Source organism: Nyctibius grandis, chromosome 6, assembly GCF_013368605.1.
Source record: "Nyctibius grandis isolate bNycGra1 chromosome 6, bNycGra1.pri, whole genome shotgun sequence".
Classification (NCBI taxonomy): Eukaryota; Metazoa; Chordata; class Aves; order Nyctibiiformes; family Nyctibiidae; genus Nyctibius; species Nyctibius grandis.
The window spans coordinates 62,347,197-62,368,340 of NC_090663.1; the positions used below are offsets into that span (position 1 = coordinate 62,347,197).

Genomic DNA, 21,144 nt, shown 5'->3' on the forward strand with positions numbered 1-21,144 from the left:
AGAATATGTAACTTTCCCATGAAGATAAATACATTTAATAATTTCTACTGTTCAGACTGTCCCCAAGTGCAGCCAGAACTCTTTCAATATGACAAAACGACTTCTGTATTCCTAGAAGTAGAGATAGACATAATGTTCTTGCTCAGAGACTGGAAAGAATAAATGATAAACTGAGTGGTAAATACATAAAAAAAATAGTATTTGTATGATGGAAAAGAACTATATATCAAAGCAAAAGTAGATTATAATGGCTGCACATATAAACAGGTATGGACAAGAATCCAAAAGAAAAAAAAAATAACAAAGAAACAAGGCCACACTCAGCTCTCAGATTCCAAAGTAACTACACCGATTTCAGTTAAAGTCTGCCGGACTATTAATGTGCCTGAACTAATGTATATGCACACATCAGGTCTGATTATTGTCAGTCAGAATTCCAGTTAAAGGCTACTCTCACCTCCCTTCAGTTAAAAGTAAAATAATGTTTGGATATCAGAACTTGTGGTAGCAGAAGCAGCTACTTGTATCTCTGCGTAAGTGATCTGGGCTGGCATTGCCCACTTGTTCAATTAAGAAGATTCTTCACGGTTAGGTTGTTTTTAAAACAAAAACATCCTTCAAAAAAGTTCCCAAGAGGTTACTTCAGTTGTAAACTGATGTTTTTGAAACTACTTTTACAGGTGATGATTCAGCAACCTAAGGAAAGAAGAGAGCACTATACAAGATCCCATTTCAGTATCCTCAGAAAATGAACATGCGACTGCCACCAATGATACTTCAACAGATCCATCTGATTACGTCCCGCACTACTGATCAAAATGGAACACGGAGAGGTGATTACCAAAATTAAAGAGAGATAAGAGGAATGCATTGGAGAGAAAGAAACTTCTGCTCCTCAAGACAGTAACTTTATTCAAAATTATGAATACTTTGTACTTGTAAGTGTTCAGCACACTTTGGTTAATGTATTCACATTAATTCTATTTTACAGATGGAAGAACTCATATATGAAGACATTCTACCCCACCTTTACAGTCCTGTAAAGGAATACAATCACAATAAAAAACCATTACTTAGTTATCCCTTCTGTAATTCATTAAGCACGATGTTTCCTCTAAGGTGCATTCCTTTAAACTTGCTATGAGAGAGCTTTTTCCAGAGTGTTTCTAGAGTGTTCCAGTTGTTGTAGTACACATTGAAAACAGATTAATTTCTCCTTATTATCCTAAAATGGAATGGAATTGTTTGGAACACATCAAAATACCACCTTGTAGCAGCAAATCAATTTTAAGAGAGGGAAAAAAGTGGGGATTTCAGGTCTTGCTGTATTTCTCCCTCATTGCTGGTGGTTCAGTTTTCAAAGCTCATGTCCTTTTTTTAACTGGACATTCTAATGGCTTATTTGCTGCCTCTTAATTGAATGTGCTAAAAGGAAGTCCTCCTACTGCACATTAGGATGTGGCTCAGCCTCAAATTCAAACTGAGGAATTATGCAAAGCTGTCCCAAAGTGAAATCCACAACTGTCAGACTTAAATACTAATCTCTCTTCACTAAGATTAGTCTCCCTGCACTAAAGGAATACAGTGCACTTACATGCTTGCTGCAGTGGAAAAACACTTCATCTTCACATACAGAAACATTTCCAGCCTTCTACAAACATGGCTGTCATCATTACAAAGACACCAACTCTAAGTAAGTATTGACAATGGCTGTCTAAGCACTGGTTTGTTTTGAACTGATGCCATGCCACTGCATCTTTCAGCCTCTCTGGTTCATCAGTATTCTGTGCACGTACTCCCAGGAATCGCTTGGGAAACACATGCAAGATGATCCTTACTGAGCTGTGACTTCTTAATAAACACATATAGATAGGTACAGCAAACACCACGATCTGTTTCTGCGACACCACCGAATTTGTAAGTGCCAACTAAAGCCATTCCCCAAGACGCATATTATTAACTGACACAAACAACTATCAAGCATCCACCAGGAAAGAGAACAAAAAAAAGCAGAGTTCAAGCTCAGCACTGCCATAAGGACCACCTTAACAATGACCCCACTTTGGTCTACACTTGAGTATGTCTGCACAGAGCACATCTCCTGGTACCAGAACCAAATTATGAGTCAGGGAGTATTTTTACTGAAGTTTGAGATAGCTGTCCTGTCTGAGAGGTGAAGAGGTGAAGAGTGTGAAATCAATAGTATATTAATCACCTCTATGTCAAGCTGAAGTGACAGTTCTCAACACTTGTCATCCTTCAACTGGCAGTAACCAGTACTACAGCAGTGGAGGTTCAAACATTAAAGGAACATTTGATAAAAAGCAGCTGAAGAGTTGACAGTACAGAGACTCTCCAGCCAACACTTAACAGTATTTTTCATCGTGATGCATTCAGCATTATCTAGATGTAAACTCCGTGACTGGAGAAGAGAATATTAAACTCCATAGTCTGTAAATTATCCTTTTAATCCCCTGCAGCCATACCCCTATGCTCAAGTATCAAAGCTTCCCATAAGAACATCAAGGGAATCAGAACAGGAGCTTACTCAGAGGATATGGGCACGGGGTGGGGAGGAAGACGATGGTTGCCTTCAAACAGCTGGTTCTCATGTTCTTAAGAGATTATTAGAGGTGCCAGCTAAAGGAAATACCTCCTCAACTTAAGATGTATACACTTTGACTTTCAGCACTGCAGTCCTCCATGAAAACCTTACTATCATCCAGCTGAAGCACTGATATATAAGAAACCTTACATCATTTCCTAGCAACACAAATAGTACTACCAGCACAAGCTAGGCCTTAGTCTGTAGCCAGCTATGCTCTTGCTCTTACAGACTGTTCACGATCTTAATCACAGAAAGATCTTTTTAGAGAGTTTATTTAGTGTCCTTCAAATTACAGGGTGCTGCTCTCAGATATGCATACACAAATCTGTCACTGCAATAGCAGCCATACCTCTGATAAAATATTTTGGTTTCCAATTTTCAATACATTTTCCTGGTTTCAAAACTCCTTCTGTGTTCCCCATCCCCCCTGCCTCCCCCAAATTCTAGAAAAGATCTTTTAAATAGCAGTTTTTCAGCATAATTCTAAGCACAGTGTGCTAAGAGTGAGTTCATACTTATGGAAGGAACCTCATTCATAAATTAAACCTTTAACATATACTTGTGATAAGTTTTTTTTTTCTGTGCTATTATATTCAGAGAAGGGATATTGAAAATACTCAAATGGAAGGTAAAATAAATGGATTTTTCTTAAGACAGCATAAGCTGCAAATGGCAGAACAGCAAAGGCCTTAAAACTACTTATTTTCTACAGTCTTCCTCCCATGATGTTTGCGGCTCTTACTCTACAGCCTCTTACTCCTAAGAGTACTAAAACTCTTCAAAAGGGTAGGAACAGCCAAGTTCATGACCTAATTGGTTCTGCTTCTTTTTTAAAAAGAGAAGAGAAAATAAAACTCTTCCCTCTCACAAATCTTTGCCGCTCAGAGGAAGCACCTCCCAGGTACCAACAGACTGAAGCAGTACCAGGAAATGGCACAAGCCAGCTATTTCAGTCAGCGGAAAGCAGTGGATCAGTCACCTGGCTTCAGGCAGGTTTTCCCTGCTCTAGGGAGCTATACTTTACACTATGTCACCGTGACTCAGCAGGCAGCCTACTGTGTGTCCAGGTTATGGCAGAGTGTGAAAGACTACCAAAAACATCATACTGCTGTGTTATACAGTACAGTGTACTGCATTAAAAAGAAGACCAACGATCAAAGAGAATGATCATTTGATACCCTGCTTCTGCCCCTCAACACTTCTGCAGATGAGCTTGTAAAAGAGCCACAGAAGGGTCAGGGAAGCTACTTGAGGGACTCATGCCCATTGTTATTCCCTTTTCAACCTCCCCACGAATGTGCGAATTTGTGATCCACTCTCCATTCTGAGCCCAAACAAGACACATTAGCAAAGGGAAACATCTATGAAAAAAATCTGTAAGTCATATTCCTACAAACCCAAATTTAAATTCCTAAGCACTTAAAAAATACACAAATCATTAAAGAAATTTTCTAATATACTTGCACAACACACAATAATTGAAAGATGAGTTTCACGCACAACCAAAAGTAAGATGGTAATTCTAATACCTAACACAGACGAAACTAAAAGTACTGATTTTAATAGACTTCCATCTATTTCCTCATGTAATATAGCTGTACACATTCTAAATAAAACTATACTTTCTTTATATTTGACAACTTCCTGCTCAATCTCTAAGACAGTGTAGGACAAACTATTGTTGCTTAAAAGCTACGTTGTTGCTTGGTTGAGCATGTCTAAGCAGAAGTCTCTGAAATCATGGTATTAATTTTCAGAACTTTCTAAAAGAAAAAGTAACGCAAGTTATCACACTCTTTCTTCATTCCATTTATTGTTTCTTTGCCCTACAAAGTGCTGTCATCATATCTTTGATAATTATAAGAACATATATTTCTAGTAAAAAGATTTACATGGATGTATAATAACTTCATATTTCTTCAAAAAGCTCGCCAGGCATCATCATCAGTTTCAAAGCTTTCCAAGCACAAGAAGAAACAGTTCTCCCCAAATATGCATGCAATATTTACAAATGCATGTAAATGCCTGCTCCTATAAACATACATCTGCACATATAAACGAGAATCCATTTTAATACAACACACCCCTCCCCCCCCCAAAAAAAATACAGAAGAGCAGGAAAGGAGCAGAAAGAATAAGTTCTATAGCGTGCATCACAGACAAGACTGTCTTCCAACATATTTAAAAAGCTGTTTTAAGGAGAGCATATCAGGTTTCTTCATGAACACGAAGGATGGGACAAGTGGTTTACTTCACAAATAAGGAAACTGTAGTCTGCCTGCTAAGAACTAGGCAACCTATGGATATATTTAAATAGTAGATTATTTTAGCTTAGGCACATCTATGCATTAGCAATTTCTTGCACTACACATTTACCTATTTACAGAGCAGCACATTTTTAATTGAGGAGACCACTTACACGAGGCTGCTGCACTTAATCACAAAATTAAGGCAGATCCAACAACCTGTTGAGCCATGACTGGCTAGACACTGCAGTTGTGGACCATATGGAAAGAAATACTTGACAGTGATGGCCTAGATACATTCACTCCAGAGCCCAGAAGCATGAATAAGATGATCCTGGGGTATCGACCCGACTTGTATTTCTAAAGTTGTCCAAGTCTACGTAGAGAAAAAATAGCTGTATTTACATGAAAGGTACATACGAATCTTGCACTTTCAAATTTGGCACTCAGTTCTGAAATTATTTCCTGACATTTATTTTTATGAAGCTCTCACAAACAGCTTCTTCAGCTCAACTTAATCTCATGAAAAGACCCGAGCAGATGAATTTAAGCAGGCACTGCTCTACTGGAAGCCTAACCACGAAAAACATGACAGTCCTCAAGCTTCCAAACCGCGAGCCTGCAGCATCGTGTTCACCATTGCGTGTATTATCTAACTGCAAGCAGCAGCTTTAATCGTACTGAGTGAAAAGCATTTCTTCCAGCCTGTATTACTCTATGCCTTCTTATATCTTCCTAATAGTTCTAGGTAAGCAGTCAGATTTCTTTTTTTGCCACTGACTCAGGAAATCAGCTGAAACAACGAAGGGGGAAAGTGCTCTGTGTAGATGAGCCTGCCTAGAGAGGCTGTAGTTAGCAACGTGTGCATTAAAAGTAAGATAGATGGTTTCACAGGATTGATGACTTGAACATATTAATTACATGATTCTATCTGGTAACCTAAAAGGCCCTATAGACAACTTCTGTCAGTCATGCTGTTTTCAAAGCTGGCTGATTTTTACTGTGCTAAGTACACAAAAAATAGACAGGTAAGCTGCAGGCAGTAAATTTAAAAGGGAATCAGAAGGAGGATGACTGGTGTAACACTGGTGCAGCAGTGCTGTTCTTCTGGCAACACATTCCCAAGAATACACTAACCTTTAAGAAAAGGGGCAGGAGGTGAGTGCTGCTGAACAGAACTGTTACCCAAGCTTTAAAGACTCCTTAAGGAAATAGATGCATATATTTAACAACTTAAGAAAAAAAAACAAACACACACACACCACACACACTAAAAGCATTGTTCCAGAAGTGGGCTTAACAGCCACTTCTCACACTGCAAGACTCACTGTACTTGAACAGCTTTGGCACTTCAGCAGTTTGAGATGGACAGCTGCCACATGGAAGGAAATCTAAGAACATACATAAGAACATATATTATATATTATATGTTCTTATATTAATATTAATCTCTTATATTATAAAAGCAGTCAATGCAGATAATCAAACTTTCCTTTTAATATGCCTTGTTTGACAAAACTGTGCAAGTTCAATAAATTTTAATCCAAGTCATAGAAAAACCTTTTGCTAAGAACACTTTTGTGGTCAAATCAACCTTTGTTACACCACCACTGACATCAATAGTAATAGAAAATACAGAAACCTGGTGCGGTCTGCTGTCAATCAGTTCTACTTTGAGCCACATTATGTTTCACTCATCATGCTGCACACCCTACCTCCTTACCCAGAGGGAAGGGAATTAAAAGGTCATATCTTAGCCAATAAAATATATTTCGCTATTCTGTGGGGAGAAAACAGTATCTCTAATCAGTCATCCAAACAAGACAACAGACTACCCAGAAGGTTGCACGCTGCTGCACATCAATAAACATCTTTATCTAGGAACTGAAATGAAAAATATCAAACCAGTGAAGGTATGAAAGGGGAACTCAAAGCCCTGTCAGAAAAATTACAAAATTAGAGCTGAGCACTGCATTCAGCAAACAGATGACACAGACATGGCAGAAATAAGTAGTGCTGGGAGCTAGGTTCAGATAGCACACTCCGGAATTTTAAGTAACAGGGAAAAATGCTTTGGATACTTTATCTATCTGCATTTTCTTTTGGGTCTTTCTACCGGTAGACACTTAAGTCAGCTCCTCTTTTCTTTACCTCTTCAGTCTTTACAGAACTACTTCACTGTAATCACAATTTTAAAAAAGGTAATACTTTGCTGATATCTATTTCAGGATTCTTTTAATTCCCAAAATTGATTTCCCCTCCATTCTTTCAGCCTCACTAATCAAACTGCTCCAGGAAACAGTCCTTATGGAACATGTGGAAATCAGAAAGAGTGCCTGAATTGTACTTCCACTGCATGTCAAAACAAACAATAGGTGCTTAAGAAGACAAAAACAGTACCGGGATGCTAAGAAAATACATTGATTTTTGCCGTCCATGCTGCTACCAAAATACATATAGCAAACTCATCATCTTAGTGAAGAACTGTAGCTCTAGAACACAGTTTTCCCACTAGAATTACTATAACCAGAATAAGACCAACTGGTATTCTCTAGCCCCCCAAAAAATACTTGGCTCATGGCATTTTATCTGCTGAACAAACAGGTTTATATACACACAACTACACTGAAACAAGCTTTATAACCTGATCACAGCAGATTGCATAGTAAAATAGGAGATACTTCAAACGCCAAACCATAAAGCTCTTTAAGAATGGAACAGATAATCAAGATGACATGATTACAAAAACAGCACAAAATAGCTGGCTAAGAAAAAAGAATGATGACAGTGTCCATGCCTGGAAAGGGTTTGAAGCCACAGGTATCTGAACACAAAAGGAAGAAAAATGCAAGTGTCTTGATGGGAAAAATACAAGAGAGAGAGCAAAGGAAGAAACATTGCCTGTGGCACAAAAGAAAAACAAAAGTAAATTTGTTCAGTCAACTTCGCCAGGTACCCATCAGTGAAGTTTAGCTAATGTTCTGGGAAGAAAGAGAAGGAAAAACAACCCCACCAAAACCAAACCAAACCCCAGCATTTTACGTGCAAGCTATAGTGAACATACATACACTGCGTGTTGTAGCAGTTAGAGATAAAAAACATCTCTTATATTATGCAACCTATCTTTTGTCAATGCAGAATTAAAGAAATGTATGGCATGTAGGCATTCCTACTTACATAATATTGTTTGGGGTTTTTTTAAAAGGAAAAAATTCATTATAAAGGTCTTCCTCAGAAGAGAAGGGGAAAAAAAAAAAAGTAATTGCTTCCCAAAACTGGCCAAAAGGGACATGCAGAACAATACATAATCCCTGCTAGCCTTCCTGATGACCAAGTTTGAACCTACCGTAGTAATAGACTTGACTCCTACTCCTGCCAACATCATCTGACTCCAGGAGCAGTCTCTGAGGACCACTTACAGAATGAGACATTGTGGCACTTGACCACAACTGTCAGAACTTGACCCTTACAATATATAAAGGATCAATTCACTAAAACATGCAAGCATGTGTTAATTTTGGTTGAAGTCTACAGGTCCTAGGTATACACGTGAATGCTTTGTGGAAGAGGAAAGTCTGAAGAATGTACAAAAACCTAAGAATTTCTTAAAACCCTACTGAATTGGGAGTATCCCTGTGCTTTCTGCACGTGTTATTCTTTCCACAAGAGTGTAATTCTTGGCACTTGGTAAGAAGTAGCCAGCAATGTGCTTGACTGTTGCTCATGAAGGCTGGTTATGCTCCCACAGCCATTTAAAGGAAGATTCAAACATATGAAATAATTACCTATGCATCTACTTTTTGGTTCATCTTTTACAGTAGAGAAACATTAATTTACAATAAATAATAAATCTGACAAAGGAAAATTAATTTATTACACTTAAAATAATTTTAGCCACTCAATATGCCCCCCAGTCCTATGTGCAGAAGGCTAACACCAGCAGTGACTGCAGCACTAGTTGCAAACATGGGATTTAAGCTGGCACTCTTGTTAGAGCTGAGGTAATTTAAGAGGAATGTCAGCATGCATTTACTTTTCAAACTTTATTACTCTGCTTTAAGAGGAGAAAGAATGCCTGCTATTGTCATTTTAAAAATATTTACAAAATCTTTGGTATCTGGTTTTAGTCCTGCAGAACTAAAAATGAAAGCTCTAATATCTCCTAAAGTTGTGTTTCTTTTATAAGAAAATAGAAAATAATAATTAGAAAAACTACATTTAGTGAAAACAAAATTTTTAAAAAAGAGAAATGTGACCACTCTTCACTCTAGACAAAGTTCAAGGCTACTGTTGAATTAAAAGGAGCTACATGTGGACAGCTCTGCAACCCATGAGGAGCTGTGAATCTGGATGCCTTTGGCACCCAAGCCATTGAAACTCAGTTTCCTTTGAACATACAGGTTCCTACCATGGAGAGCCACAAGGGGATGGACATCTCAAGATAATCAGATCTACACCAGCTGCATAACTTCAAGCCTAAATCAGAGGCCACATTCTCACCCTCTTGTCTGCAGATTGACTTTCCCTCTCTTCTTTTGGTAGGGAACAATATAACCTATTTTAAATTAACCTTTATTTTTCTTTAAAGAGCAGGATGATGGAAACTACCTTGGTGGCCATTTGGCAGTGGCCTTTTCTCACAGCATAGGGATGTTTCAAAAATCACCTTTGTACCATGAAGGCTTTCCAAAGTCATCTCTAACAGACACGTATTTTATTATTACAGAAACCCGGGGAAGAAATGCAGCAGCTGAGCAGAATAAAGCAGCAAAAGGGAACCATGTGGGGAAGCAAAGAAGCAATTTACTCTTTGGCTTTACAAATAGCAGGCAATAGAAAAACCACCGAGTTTCAATGATACTTTTCCTATTAAACCAAATGCCTTTCTGAACACAGTAGTCCAAAACTGTAATAGCAGCATTAAGGATGAAAACAAAAGCCCATCCCGTCCAGTCAAAACAGAATTCTAACAAACAAAGTGAACCAAATGAAGAAATAACAATTTATTCGCTCTAACCTCTCCTGCTCTGCCTAATGCCTGCTGTTAGGAAGGCACAGTACTCGGGTGGGGGTGCCACTCAGCCCTTGTTCTCTCAGACAAGGCTCCCAAGACGATGCCATTTTGAGGTAGACACCTGTCCACTGGCAACAAGCATGAGAGCATCAACTCATTTTAAGCTGTCCAAAATGAGGCTATCACCTGGCAACATCTTTCAGTCACTACAAGACTTGCTTCCAAACTGAAATAGCTACCCAGAGGTGAAAAGCTCTGTATCACATTTCTAATCCCCATACCAGCTAGTCCTCTCTGCAATTTATTTTTTTTATTTTATAACAATTCATAAAAGTTTTCCTGATCTTATGACTCTTGCTCCCTAGAAAGTGTTTCCCAAATAACTTTATATTTACTTTCATCTAGCAAGGATTTTTACAATGCATGTGAAAAATATTCTGTTGCTCATTATCTGGTAAAACACACTTCTTAAGAAAAAAGGTCAAATAAAAATTGGTAAAATGTGGAGCTCTAGTGGTAGTGAGGAAGTAAAGCAGCACACAACACCAACTGTGAAAAAGTAGATACTAACCTTTAGTATGAAAACAGTAAGCAAAAACATTGTAACAGATGAATGTAAACAAGTAGAAGGAAAAGGGAAAGAGCTTGGCATCAAATTCAACGATGTTTCAGGCTCACAGAACACATCTTTGCATACAACATGATGAGCAATCCTCATTTTTAGTGCACAAACTTGAATCTTGTAATTTATTGCAGTTAAGCAACAGAAAAAATAAGATCAACACTGTATGCTCATGTTAGCCTTAAAGGAAATAATTATATATAGTGCAGCAGGAAACCAATGTTCCTTACCAAAACTAGCTAGGAGTTGAGTAATTCTATACACTCTTTTAAAACAGTCATAGTCATATATACAGTCCTTTTCATGCTAGCCATGGTAACCCCTATACCAGCCAGTATACATACCAGTATACCAGAGTATACCAGTATACTCTGCTCTCAGCTGTATCATCAGCAAATACTGTACCAGCCACTGTAGTTAGTTTTAACATCGAGATTCGGCAGTCCTTTCAGACTGGTGAGTTTGGCAGCAATTAAATCCTAAACTAGGAGAGCTCCTTCCTTATATTCACAGTACTATCACACATCCTATTGGCAAACATCATCAGCTAAAGTCTCGTTGACAGTCAATATTCCACCTCTAAAGGAGATGTGTTTCATACAGAACAGCAGGATACGTAAAGCATACTGTGCATCTAGCATGCCTCATCACACAGAGGATGCTGGAATTCCTACATGACCCTCTGAAACACTGGCATTATTTTCTCAGCTTTTAAGATGCCATTTGAAGTTGGGTATATATTAGCAGAAGTTTATAAAGCTAAAACAATATTGACAGTTATCAGACTGCCAAAAAGCAGCACTAAAAACACAGGGAACATTGCAGCACGTGTGTATGAACAACCGATCCCAGTATTAGAAGGTCCCATTTCCAAAGTCAAGCAACATCACTGGTTGCATACACACACAGTTTTGCACCCTCAGCATGAAACCTGCAACCCCTTCCTAGGGCAACTGCTTTCATCCAAGACTACAGAAAAATGAGACTGAAAAGCTCTTGTATATATTGCTGCTAACTTGCTACAGATTCTCCACCTATTGCAATCCATGTTATAAATTGTTTGATATTTTTGCTAGGAACTTTTGTTCTGCTTCCCAAGCTGAGCACAGAATGCCTTGATTCAGCACTACCCCATTTAAGACAGAATATATTTCTTCTTGCTAGGGCAGATCATTAACTTCTTCATAAGTGTTATTGTTTGGCATCACCCAGCCTAACCGGAGTTTTTAAACTAGCATTAATTCCAGTCCAGTGCCACAGTGGAAACAGATGATCCTGGGCTTTACACCTTCTCCACCCAAGGTACAGCTCTTGACTGAAGAGGCATCCCCTGGATCTGACTTACATGTGTTTGAAAAACACGGGATACCAAAACCCGCACAGTTACAAGCCTCAGAGAGATTTCCAAGCTGCGTCTGTTACCTGGTGGGCAGTTGCACTCTGGAGGTGCTTCTCTCGCTACTCGGATTTTTGCCAAGTGCTCGTAGGATTTCTGTAGGCGAGAGAAGCATCGTGAGGGCACTCGGCGAGCGAGCTCCGCTGCCGCCGCCGCTCCCGACCCCCGCGGCCGCAGGCTGGGATTTACGGCTCTTGCACAGGGTGCGCGGCCAGCCGTGCCTTCTCCGCTTGGACACGACCCAAGGTGTCCACTGACTTCTCCACCCCCATTAACAACAAAAACAAGCCCGACGCCAGCGTCTCTCTCCCACCTCCGCCGCAAGTGCCCCCCCCCCCTTCCCCGCACCCACTTTTGGTGTTTTTTGTTTTGGTTTTGGGTTTGTTTTCTAACACGCGCGGTCGAGAAACGCAGGGACCGAAGCGTGGGTACGGCGGCAAGTTACCGATGAGAAAACCACCGGTGGCTCCCGCGCGGGGGTCCCCCCCCAAGCCCCCCACCCGCCCGCCCCAGCAGCCGGGGGTGTCCCCCGCCTCGCTTGCCCCCCGGCCCCGCCGCACCCGGGGATGCGGGCTCACTCTCCCCGCTTCTCCCCCACCTCTCGCCCGCGGAGCTGCTCCTGCCGCCCCCTCATCGCCTCCGCCGGCCTCCCGCCGCCCCGCACATATCACTCCCCCACCCCGGGCACCCACACAGGCTGAGAGCAGCCACCCCCGTCCTGCACACCTGGGCGAGAAGTCGCTCCACTTTCTCCTGCATCATCGCGTTCAGCTGCTCCAGGGAAAAACCGGGCAGCGGCGGGAGCGGGGCGGCGGCAGAGAAGCCCCCTCGGGCGCCTTCGATGGCCGCGACCCTGGCCTGGAGGTCGCTGGTCCGCACCCCCAGGTAGACGCAGGAGGCGGCCGCCAGCGCCGAGAGGAGAGCGGCCAGCGCCGAGCCGCACGGCCCGGCCCGCCGCGGGCAGCGGTCCCCGCCGCAGCCGGGCTTCCCGCGGCCATCCCGTCCTGCGGCACCTCGGCCCTTCCCCGCCAGCAGGCTCTTACACCCTTCAGCTGCAGCAGCTTTGATTTCCTTTCCTCCGCCCCCCATGGAGGCAATTAGCTTACAAACAGCGGCAACAAAAATGATAACAATAAAGTACGAGAAAATAAATAACAAAAAGGCAAAATAATAATATTTTTTTTTAAAAATGCAGTAAGTAGAAGAGCCCGCAACCGGCTCACACACTTTCAAGGCGAAGCGCTGGCGCGTCCCGCAGCCCGCACCGCACGCCGCCCGGCAGCGGGTCGCGACTCAGCCCCGCGGCGGAGCCGGGGGGCAGGAAGGGGGGGGCGAGGAGCCAAAAGGCGGCAGCGAGGCTGAGTGCGGGGCGAGCCCCCGCGGCTTCCACCCGCCCTTCGGAGGGAGCAGCGTGCTCTGCTCACGCTTTGCCACTTGTCAGAGAGGTTTTCAGACGCGGGGCGGAAAGCGCTCCCCCCCCTCCGCCTCCCGCTCTCCTCCCCGCCGCCGGACTTGTTGCTCCCCCCCACCTGCCTGCCGGCGCCCAGCAGCCGCGCCGCGCCCGGCGGGGAAGCCCGCAGGCGGCCGGCAGCCCCCGCGCTAGCCCCGCTGCCCGCCGCGCCGCGGAGCCGCCGCCCGCCGGCCCACCTCCTCGCCCTCATTAGCATAATTTATTCACCTAAGCGCTGGGGTGGGCGGGGAGCTCTCTTTGCACAGTGTATGCAGGGCGCGCGGGGCGTTGGACTGACAAATGAGGGGGGCGCAGGGGGCGCCGCGGCCCCGGGTGGGGAGGGGGGGAGCGCCCGCGGCCGGGGGTCCCGGGGAAGGGGCCGCCAGAGGCGGCCGGCCCCGCCGGGGCGAGTTCTGGGAAACCCCGCTAATTTACGGCGGTTTACGGGCGGGCTGCCATGCCCACGGCGCGGGCATAAACCACGGGCCGCGCTCTGTCCTGCCGTGCTTTTTTTAGAGCGTGGAGGATAAACGTGTATAACTCATGGGCCGGCTCCCCGGCGAGCGGGCGCACACGCGACGCAAGGGCTCTCTTCCAAGGGGCTAACTCCCCGTTGCGTGCTGTCGGTTTAATTTTAGCTGATTTTCTTTCTATTTGTTTATTTACCACGTTGCTCCTTCACTGTGTTGTGCACACCAATCCTGTTTTGTACGACTGGAGAAGCATCATCAACATCCAAAGAACGGCACTCATGGCCTGGTGGAAAGCTTGTTGATTTCTGTTCCTTTCCCCTCTGACTCTTACCTTCCAAATGCTGCATTTACCTGTTATAGTTTGGTTCTCATCTTGGCATTACCAGAGTCCATCTCCTATGTAGCACTCAGTGTAGCATTTCTTGTGCCCAGCAAACTTCCTGAACCAGAGAAACTTCTCAAAGCAGGACCAGACTCTGAAGGAACACGTTGCTCACTCTGATTGACATTCACTCACATGAATACCAACTACTTACAAGCTATAAAGACTCATGGGGTGAAAAAGAGACTTGTCCAACTGTGGCACTTCTCAGATAAGACTGAGTGTGCTGGTTTGTACTACGAATCAAGTTTCCTTATGGAGTCATATTTGTGCGGTTTTATTACCTATTGTTTCCCAAGTATTCAAGCAATCACAACTGCCCTGAAGACATGAACCCAAAAAGCTTTGTGGGTTTCAGGATAATTACTTAGACTTTGAATAAAGCATACCAGAAGTTCATAGCTAGTCATTTATTCTTCGTAACTTGTCTTTCTCCTTTCTAAAAAAAAAAGTTTCATGGACTCTAGTCAGGGAGAAGAAATTATGATGACACAGCCCTAGGTGATAATTTCTTCACCATAAACAGTTAGTAGTTGCAATGGACATGTTTGCAAACAAATTCCTCCAAGCGGCACATACCTTATGATCAGAACTTGTGAATAACAACTGCTCTTTTCAAAACAAGGACTCGCTCACAGACTATCTGTTGGCAATAAGACGACAAAATGGTATTTGGAATGAATAATCTGACAGAAGAAAACAAATAATACCCACGTGCTCTTATTTGGTGCATAGCATGGGCTCACTGAGCATGGTATGAACAGTACCCAGGCTGCCTCGGAGCGGCTGGTGGGTGAGCGAGGCGCTGGGAGCCATCGGCGCCAGCTCCAGCACTTAACATGACCCCCTGCTGTTAGTAGCCAGCGCCATTACTCACCCCTGCTCGTGGTGACATCCAGCAAAGCAAAGCTGCAAACCTCAGGATATGATTATCCTCTCCAGTTTGTGCAGGGGGGGTTAGTGAGGCGCCGCTGGGGCCAGAACGGCTGCCCGCACCCTGCTGCTGCCTGGGCCGTACTCAAACGGGTGCTGCCTCGTCTAGGCCAGGGTGAAATTTCCTCCCGAGATCAGCTCTTTTTATTTCAGTGCAGATATGGAAGTTCTCTGGCTGCTTCAGTGCCCCATACGGGCAAACAGAAAACTCTGCTGTACTAGAATCAAACCCCAAATCAGGCAAGAACAACTTTAAAATATCCAAGAAATTGTTTTTGTGCTTTTTTTTTGCAATGGGTTGCTGTACCTCTGCACACCTGGGAGAGATGTTAGCCCTGCCTGGTCTCACCTCTGAAAAGAAATGAGGCTCATTCATTCCTTGAGCACGTGTCTGCTCACAGGTAGCCTCAGACAAAGGGCAACATGATGAAGAAGAGTGAGAGGTGAAAGACCAGTGCCAAGACTTTCTCCTTGCTCTAGCTTAAAGTTACATTCTTCTTTTTGCCAAATCTTGGTTCTAGGAAAGATGTCACCTAAAAGTTTGTTAAAATGCTTAGGAATTATTTGATAATGGCAGAATTTGAGAAGAAATTATTTCAAATAGCTTTTTTTTTCTAATATGTTTTCACATAGAAATAGATACCAAAGAGTCTTTGAAGATGCAAATTAGCAGTACCCTCTTCTTACAGAAAAAAAAACATGGTGACCTTCCTGATGGAGGCATATTTATCCACCTCACAGCAAGGCTGGTCCAGAACAGACTAGACTGGACTACAGAATCTGAGCAGCAAGCTAAATTAAACACAGTCTGATTAAGTCTAGCACAGGAGTTGTTGGTGTAGGTGAAGAACTAACACAGCTGGTTTACCTGGTATGAAATTATCTGGTTACGTCTGCCCGAATTGGAGAGCGTTAAGCAGCTGTACCCTCCTGTGTTCAGTTACTTGATACCATCAAGTGGACAACCAGCAGCTTTGCAGTACGCTTACCCCATCTAAACACAATAAACTACACAAAAAACATGTAAGACTCAGCCTTGCTGCTTTTGCTGGCTTTCCACAAGCGGGAGGAAGAGCGGCTCCAGGACATGCGTTTGTTCAGTGCCAGGGAGCCTGCTTCTTATTTTGCAGCCATGATGATGCCAGAGTCAAGAAGGCATCTACTTAGGATCATAGCTAAAACTGAAACCAGATTGCTGTAGCACTCTTGAGAATGCTATCCATGCAATGAAAAAACTAATTTTCTTTTTTTTCTCTCTCTTTAAAAAAAGCCGCTATTTTTTACATTTTTTATTGGTTAAGATTTATAGGTTTTGAATTAGAGCGAGTAACTTGGTCTAAGGAGTCAAACTCCAACTACAGGAGTAAAACAGATGGCTGTTCACATGGGCAAACAGTAATTTAACTGCTTGCAGGCAGGAACTGTATCTCAGACGTTGCTGGTCACACTTAAGGTGTTATACCATGCAAATTCAGGTTCCAAAACACTTAAAATGCTTAAAAAGCCTGTTTTGTACCTGGTAGCTAGAATAGAGCAGCTTGAAATAAGAACTGTACCCCAGATATATTGAGCTGGCCATTAACACGTGCAGGTGGAGTATAAGAAATGGCAGATCTGCAGCACTCCAGCTCAAACAGTAGCAAAAAAGGAGGAGAATTTTAAATAAGGTCTGCTGAAGCGCTTGTGCACGCAGACCTGAGGCAGCCACCCTTCCCACCAGGAGGGGAGTGCTCTCACTTTGAAGATTCGAATCTCTAAACGCCACGTTTCAGCAGATCTCATGCATGACCAGGCCAAAGATATTGACACAAGATGCTACTGTTTGCATTTCATGGGGCTGTGTTTGAAGATGTGGATGGTGTTTGCAGATAACAGTTTTCCACCAGAAAGGACTAGTGTCTGGAGTTCTTTCCATATTTTTATGTCTACAGCGTGCCGTACTCTGGCTGACCAATCCACAATCCACTGCTGGATTTCTTTACCAGATACAACATAAACTTGTAATTACGCAAAAACAGATCAGTGAAAAATAAGCATTCATCTGCTGAAACAACAAGCCGCATTGAGTTTGTAAAATATTCTGCCTCCGTGGTCAAAAAAAGGCAGAAGGCAGAGAATAAATACAAGTAGAAATTGGAGTCTGGGATTCTGTGTTGGAACTGGATAAAGGCTTGAATGGTTAATAACGGTCCTGCATGCTCCAAGATAGAGTTAAAACCTTCTATTCCAAATGTTCCTGCTTTCAGATGGAGCGTATATATTATTCATTATACATAGACTTGAATTGTACCTGCATTCTACTGCTTCCTCCATTCCTCTCACTTCTGCTCAGTTCAGCCTTCGAATCAGAGTGCACCTGGCACCCTAAATGAGTTTTACTCAACTTTTGTATACTTATATGGGTAAAATGCAAGGTAGAACCAGAATCCAGCACTTCTGTGACTTTCCTCACTTCTCAGCTCTCTGGCAGGTTAAGGTAGTATGGTATTTCTCATTGAGCTGCTCATAATATCTGCCAAGATAGCACAGAATCACCAAAAAATAAACCAGAAAACAAATTACTTCACTGTTTTGGAAAAAAAAGCTGGAAAAGCCTTTCACTTTCAAATATCCAAATTGATTGCCTTCTGTCACTTTAAATTTAATATAAGTACATTAAGGTACAGTATACATGATGCAGTACATTAATATACTTAGCAGATGGATAACACTTGCTTGTGATTTAATACTTAGATATACTCACTTCACATCTACTGTACAAGCACTTCATATATTTGAATCTTTAAGTCAGACTTATCTTCAGACTAGAGGCAAGTGAGTCACATGAGCACAAGATTTAGTTTATTAGTTCCATAACCTTACTGGTATTTTGGCAAACCTGATAATAAAAAAAATAAAAAACCCCTTGCATCTGGATTTTAATATATTTCACAGGATTTCCTTTTTCAACATGATGAAAACAGCTTTCCTAGACCTACAAACTGACTGATTCAAGACAAAATTCAGACCCTGTATGTCATCCTTTACTAAAATTCACAAGCATTTTTCATGTGAATGTATTACAAAACTTTTCATAACAGATAAACCAACTGTCTTACATTTGTCATAGCTTCAAATACTTGCTTTAAAATGCTGTTGATGCTTGGGAAGCCCTGGCAAGAATTTTACTGAGTGGAGAACCATAATCAGAAATGGGACGAAGAGATCAAACTTGAGAACCTCCGACTGAAAAAAAAGCCATCCTTGCCCTGGCTCCAGGCCAATTAATATCCCTTCATTCTGTGGTTTGTTTATTCGTATATGAATGAACAGCACTGGAATTCATGGGTCGTGGCAAAAGGCTGGGAGGACAAGGTTCGGATGAAGAGTTTCTCAGCATGCAAAGTCCTACATTAACACATAACTTCACTCACGTGAGTAGTCTGACCCAAATCAATAGGATTAGTCATGGAAGTAAACTTTCTTGTGTGCTGGAGTATTTGGAGGATATAAAAATGCCAAGGTGAGGGTCAAGATGTAGGATCCGGCACAAAAAGCTAATTATATAGCAGGGAAATTTCCTACATCTTGTTAATTCCAAATTTCTGGTTGCTTTTTCCTATCTTTTTCATGTGAGGTCATTACTAAATAATTTCTGTATGCAGAAGCAATTACTTTTAAGAAGTGATTTTATTTCTCAGAGAAATTATTACGATAAAGAGTATAGTCCTGACGGATCACAGTGGAAACCACCTCTGAAAAATGCAACAGTAACTCTGAGGATATTTTTATGCCCCAACACGAAGATAAAAGTTACCAGAAATGTAAAGGTGAAGAGCACAGGACATTGGCAATCATAGAATCATTATGATGCAGATAACCAACATTTCTAAAAGCACTGTCAATGATTTACATCCTTAAAACAGGCTGAAACCTACAGACATTGTGGGTCAAAGATGGAAAAGATTATCATGGGACAAACAATTAGGAATCAGAAAAGGCAGCAGACGGAAGGAAGAGGATTTGATTACTAAATTAAAAGGAGCAGAAGAAAAATCGCTGTATGGATTTTAAGAGGGTGAGGGAGTCAGATGCAGCAGGAATTCTTCCCTAGATTCAGTGGATGGTGTCCTCCAAGTGACTTAAAGACAGATAAAGTTTGGTGATTTTTTTTTCCCAATTTGGAATGAGTATATTCCAAGTAATTTATCTGGTATAAAATATCTTCTTACGATCACTGAGTATTTGAGTATCAGTGCTTCATTTTAAACTGGCCTCCGCAACTCTGCTCAGGACCATGTTCTTCTCTCTGTTTAACCAAATTACTATGATGATATTAAGTGAAAATCCTTATCGGGATGTCCAGTACCCTCAGTTATCTTCAGCTTCCCTTCTTGATGCTATTAGTGATAAAACAGTGGTGGGTTCTGAAGTTTTGTCTTTTCCAATCAGTTGTTGAATCTCTCATTACTGCAGTGATGTTTGGGCACAAATGCCTACGTGCTCACTACTACCTCCCCAGTCAGTCACATCACAGGAAAAAAGCGTCGCATCATTCAGCAAATTGTGAAGAAGTCAGTAGTCCAAGCACGAGCACTCTGTCATTACTCTCAAAGCTGTCGCATCTTGAAAGGAAGATCTGAGGACTAATTTAATTTATTTCAGATTTGGTTTCCTGTATTATAGAATTCAGTGAGAAGTTGATATAAATTAAATGTATCCCTTTTTTTAATAAATGATGATTGATCTCAGGCAAATTTATCCTATTCTTCTGAAGACAATTGGAATTCAGCTGCTGCTGAAGATAGATTCAGGACAAAATACAAAAATTTGAACAGATCAAACTTGGATTCAACAGAAATCCCAGTTTTGTTACTTCTTGTATTTTTTTCTGTGCTAATCCCTAATTTGACTACCTCTATCAATGTTGGTCCCTTCTCCAGTTTTTCAAGTACAGTTTCAAAATGCTATGCCATTAGCAGCTGAAGATTTTCATCCACTTTTGAAGGACATGAACAAATTTTTCTGGGAAATGGCTGCTTGTTCATACAAATTTTCCAAAGAAAAATTTTTGCTTCCTGATCATGCTCAGATCAGGTATGTATAGCAATTCCTTTACTGGGAAGATAAAAATGCCCAACTACATCACGCCCCAGGCAGGGAAAAAAACCCCACAAAACAAACAGAAAACCCCACTCTTATCTGCATCTGTGAAATAACTAGTTAGTTTCTCTGGATCAGAACAAAGTAAATGTTAAACTGCCTGTAAATACATGACAAAACCTACCCAACTGTCAGGTTCAGAATGCGGTAAGAAACCAGTGATATCTGGGCAAAAATTAAGTTGTTATCATGAAAATTATGGAACTAAGGTGTCACTGAGCACAGCCTCTGGAGAGTCATAGAGCTAAAAAAGTAAGCTGGCAGTCAGAAAAGCATCTGAAACCCTATCATGAACATTTAGGACATTTTTCCTTGCCATAAGTAGCAAGATAAAGGAGGCCAGTCAGGAGATTTTATCAGCTAAAGAATCCATAGATCTCCTGTAGATTTCACAAGTATTCACATGAACAAGCAAAATAAAATAGCCCGGCTGCTTGGGATTACAGGTCCCAGCCTTGTGTCTGCATCATCTCAACATCGTCAGGCCTCCAGCTGCCAGAGACTTTACTGCATCTTTCAGGGGCACAGATTCTTCAAATTACTGTCATAGACTTCTTGTAGCTGTCATATTCTTCACTTGTATTATTTTTATGCCAAAGGTAAAGTCAAGCTGGTTTGTTTTCCCTATTTGCTGTGCCTGTAAGAGAATTTGTATCTTTGATGGTAGTGCTGGCTGTGGAGGTCTAACCAAGTGAGTACTGACTTAAGGGAGACAGGGACCACTAGGTCACCTCTTAATTTACCGTCCTTGGTATCAGTCATGCTCTTTAGTCCTGGATCTCTTCTGCAGGGCTTATTTTCCACAGCCCTGCTATGTTTCTGCCTCACCCAGAGCCCTCCCCTTGCACTCTTCTCAGAAAATTGTGCTGCTGCATTAT

The 21,144-nt window shown here is 42.0% G+C and overlaps 1 protein-coding gene across 1 annotated transcript in view; it reads right to left on the reverse strand.

Annotated features, from left to right (window-relative positions):
- The window catches only part of COL25A1 (collagen type XXV alpha 1 chain), a 341,058-nt gene extending 328,083 nt beyond the window's left edge, over window positions 1–12,975 (reverse strand). Inside the window, exons 1-2 of the mRNA XM_068404174.1 lie at window positions 12,613–12,975; window positions 11,913–11,982 (exon numbers count right to left, since the gene is read on the reverse strand). Of these exons, the coding sequence (XP_068260275.1) occupies window positions 11,913–11,982; window positions 12,613–12,975 (433 nt within the window). The remainder of the gene's footprint in view (window positions 1–11,912; window positions 11,983–12,612) is intronic.
- Window positions 12,976–21,144: the final 8,169 nt, after the last annotated feature.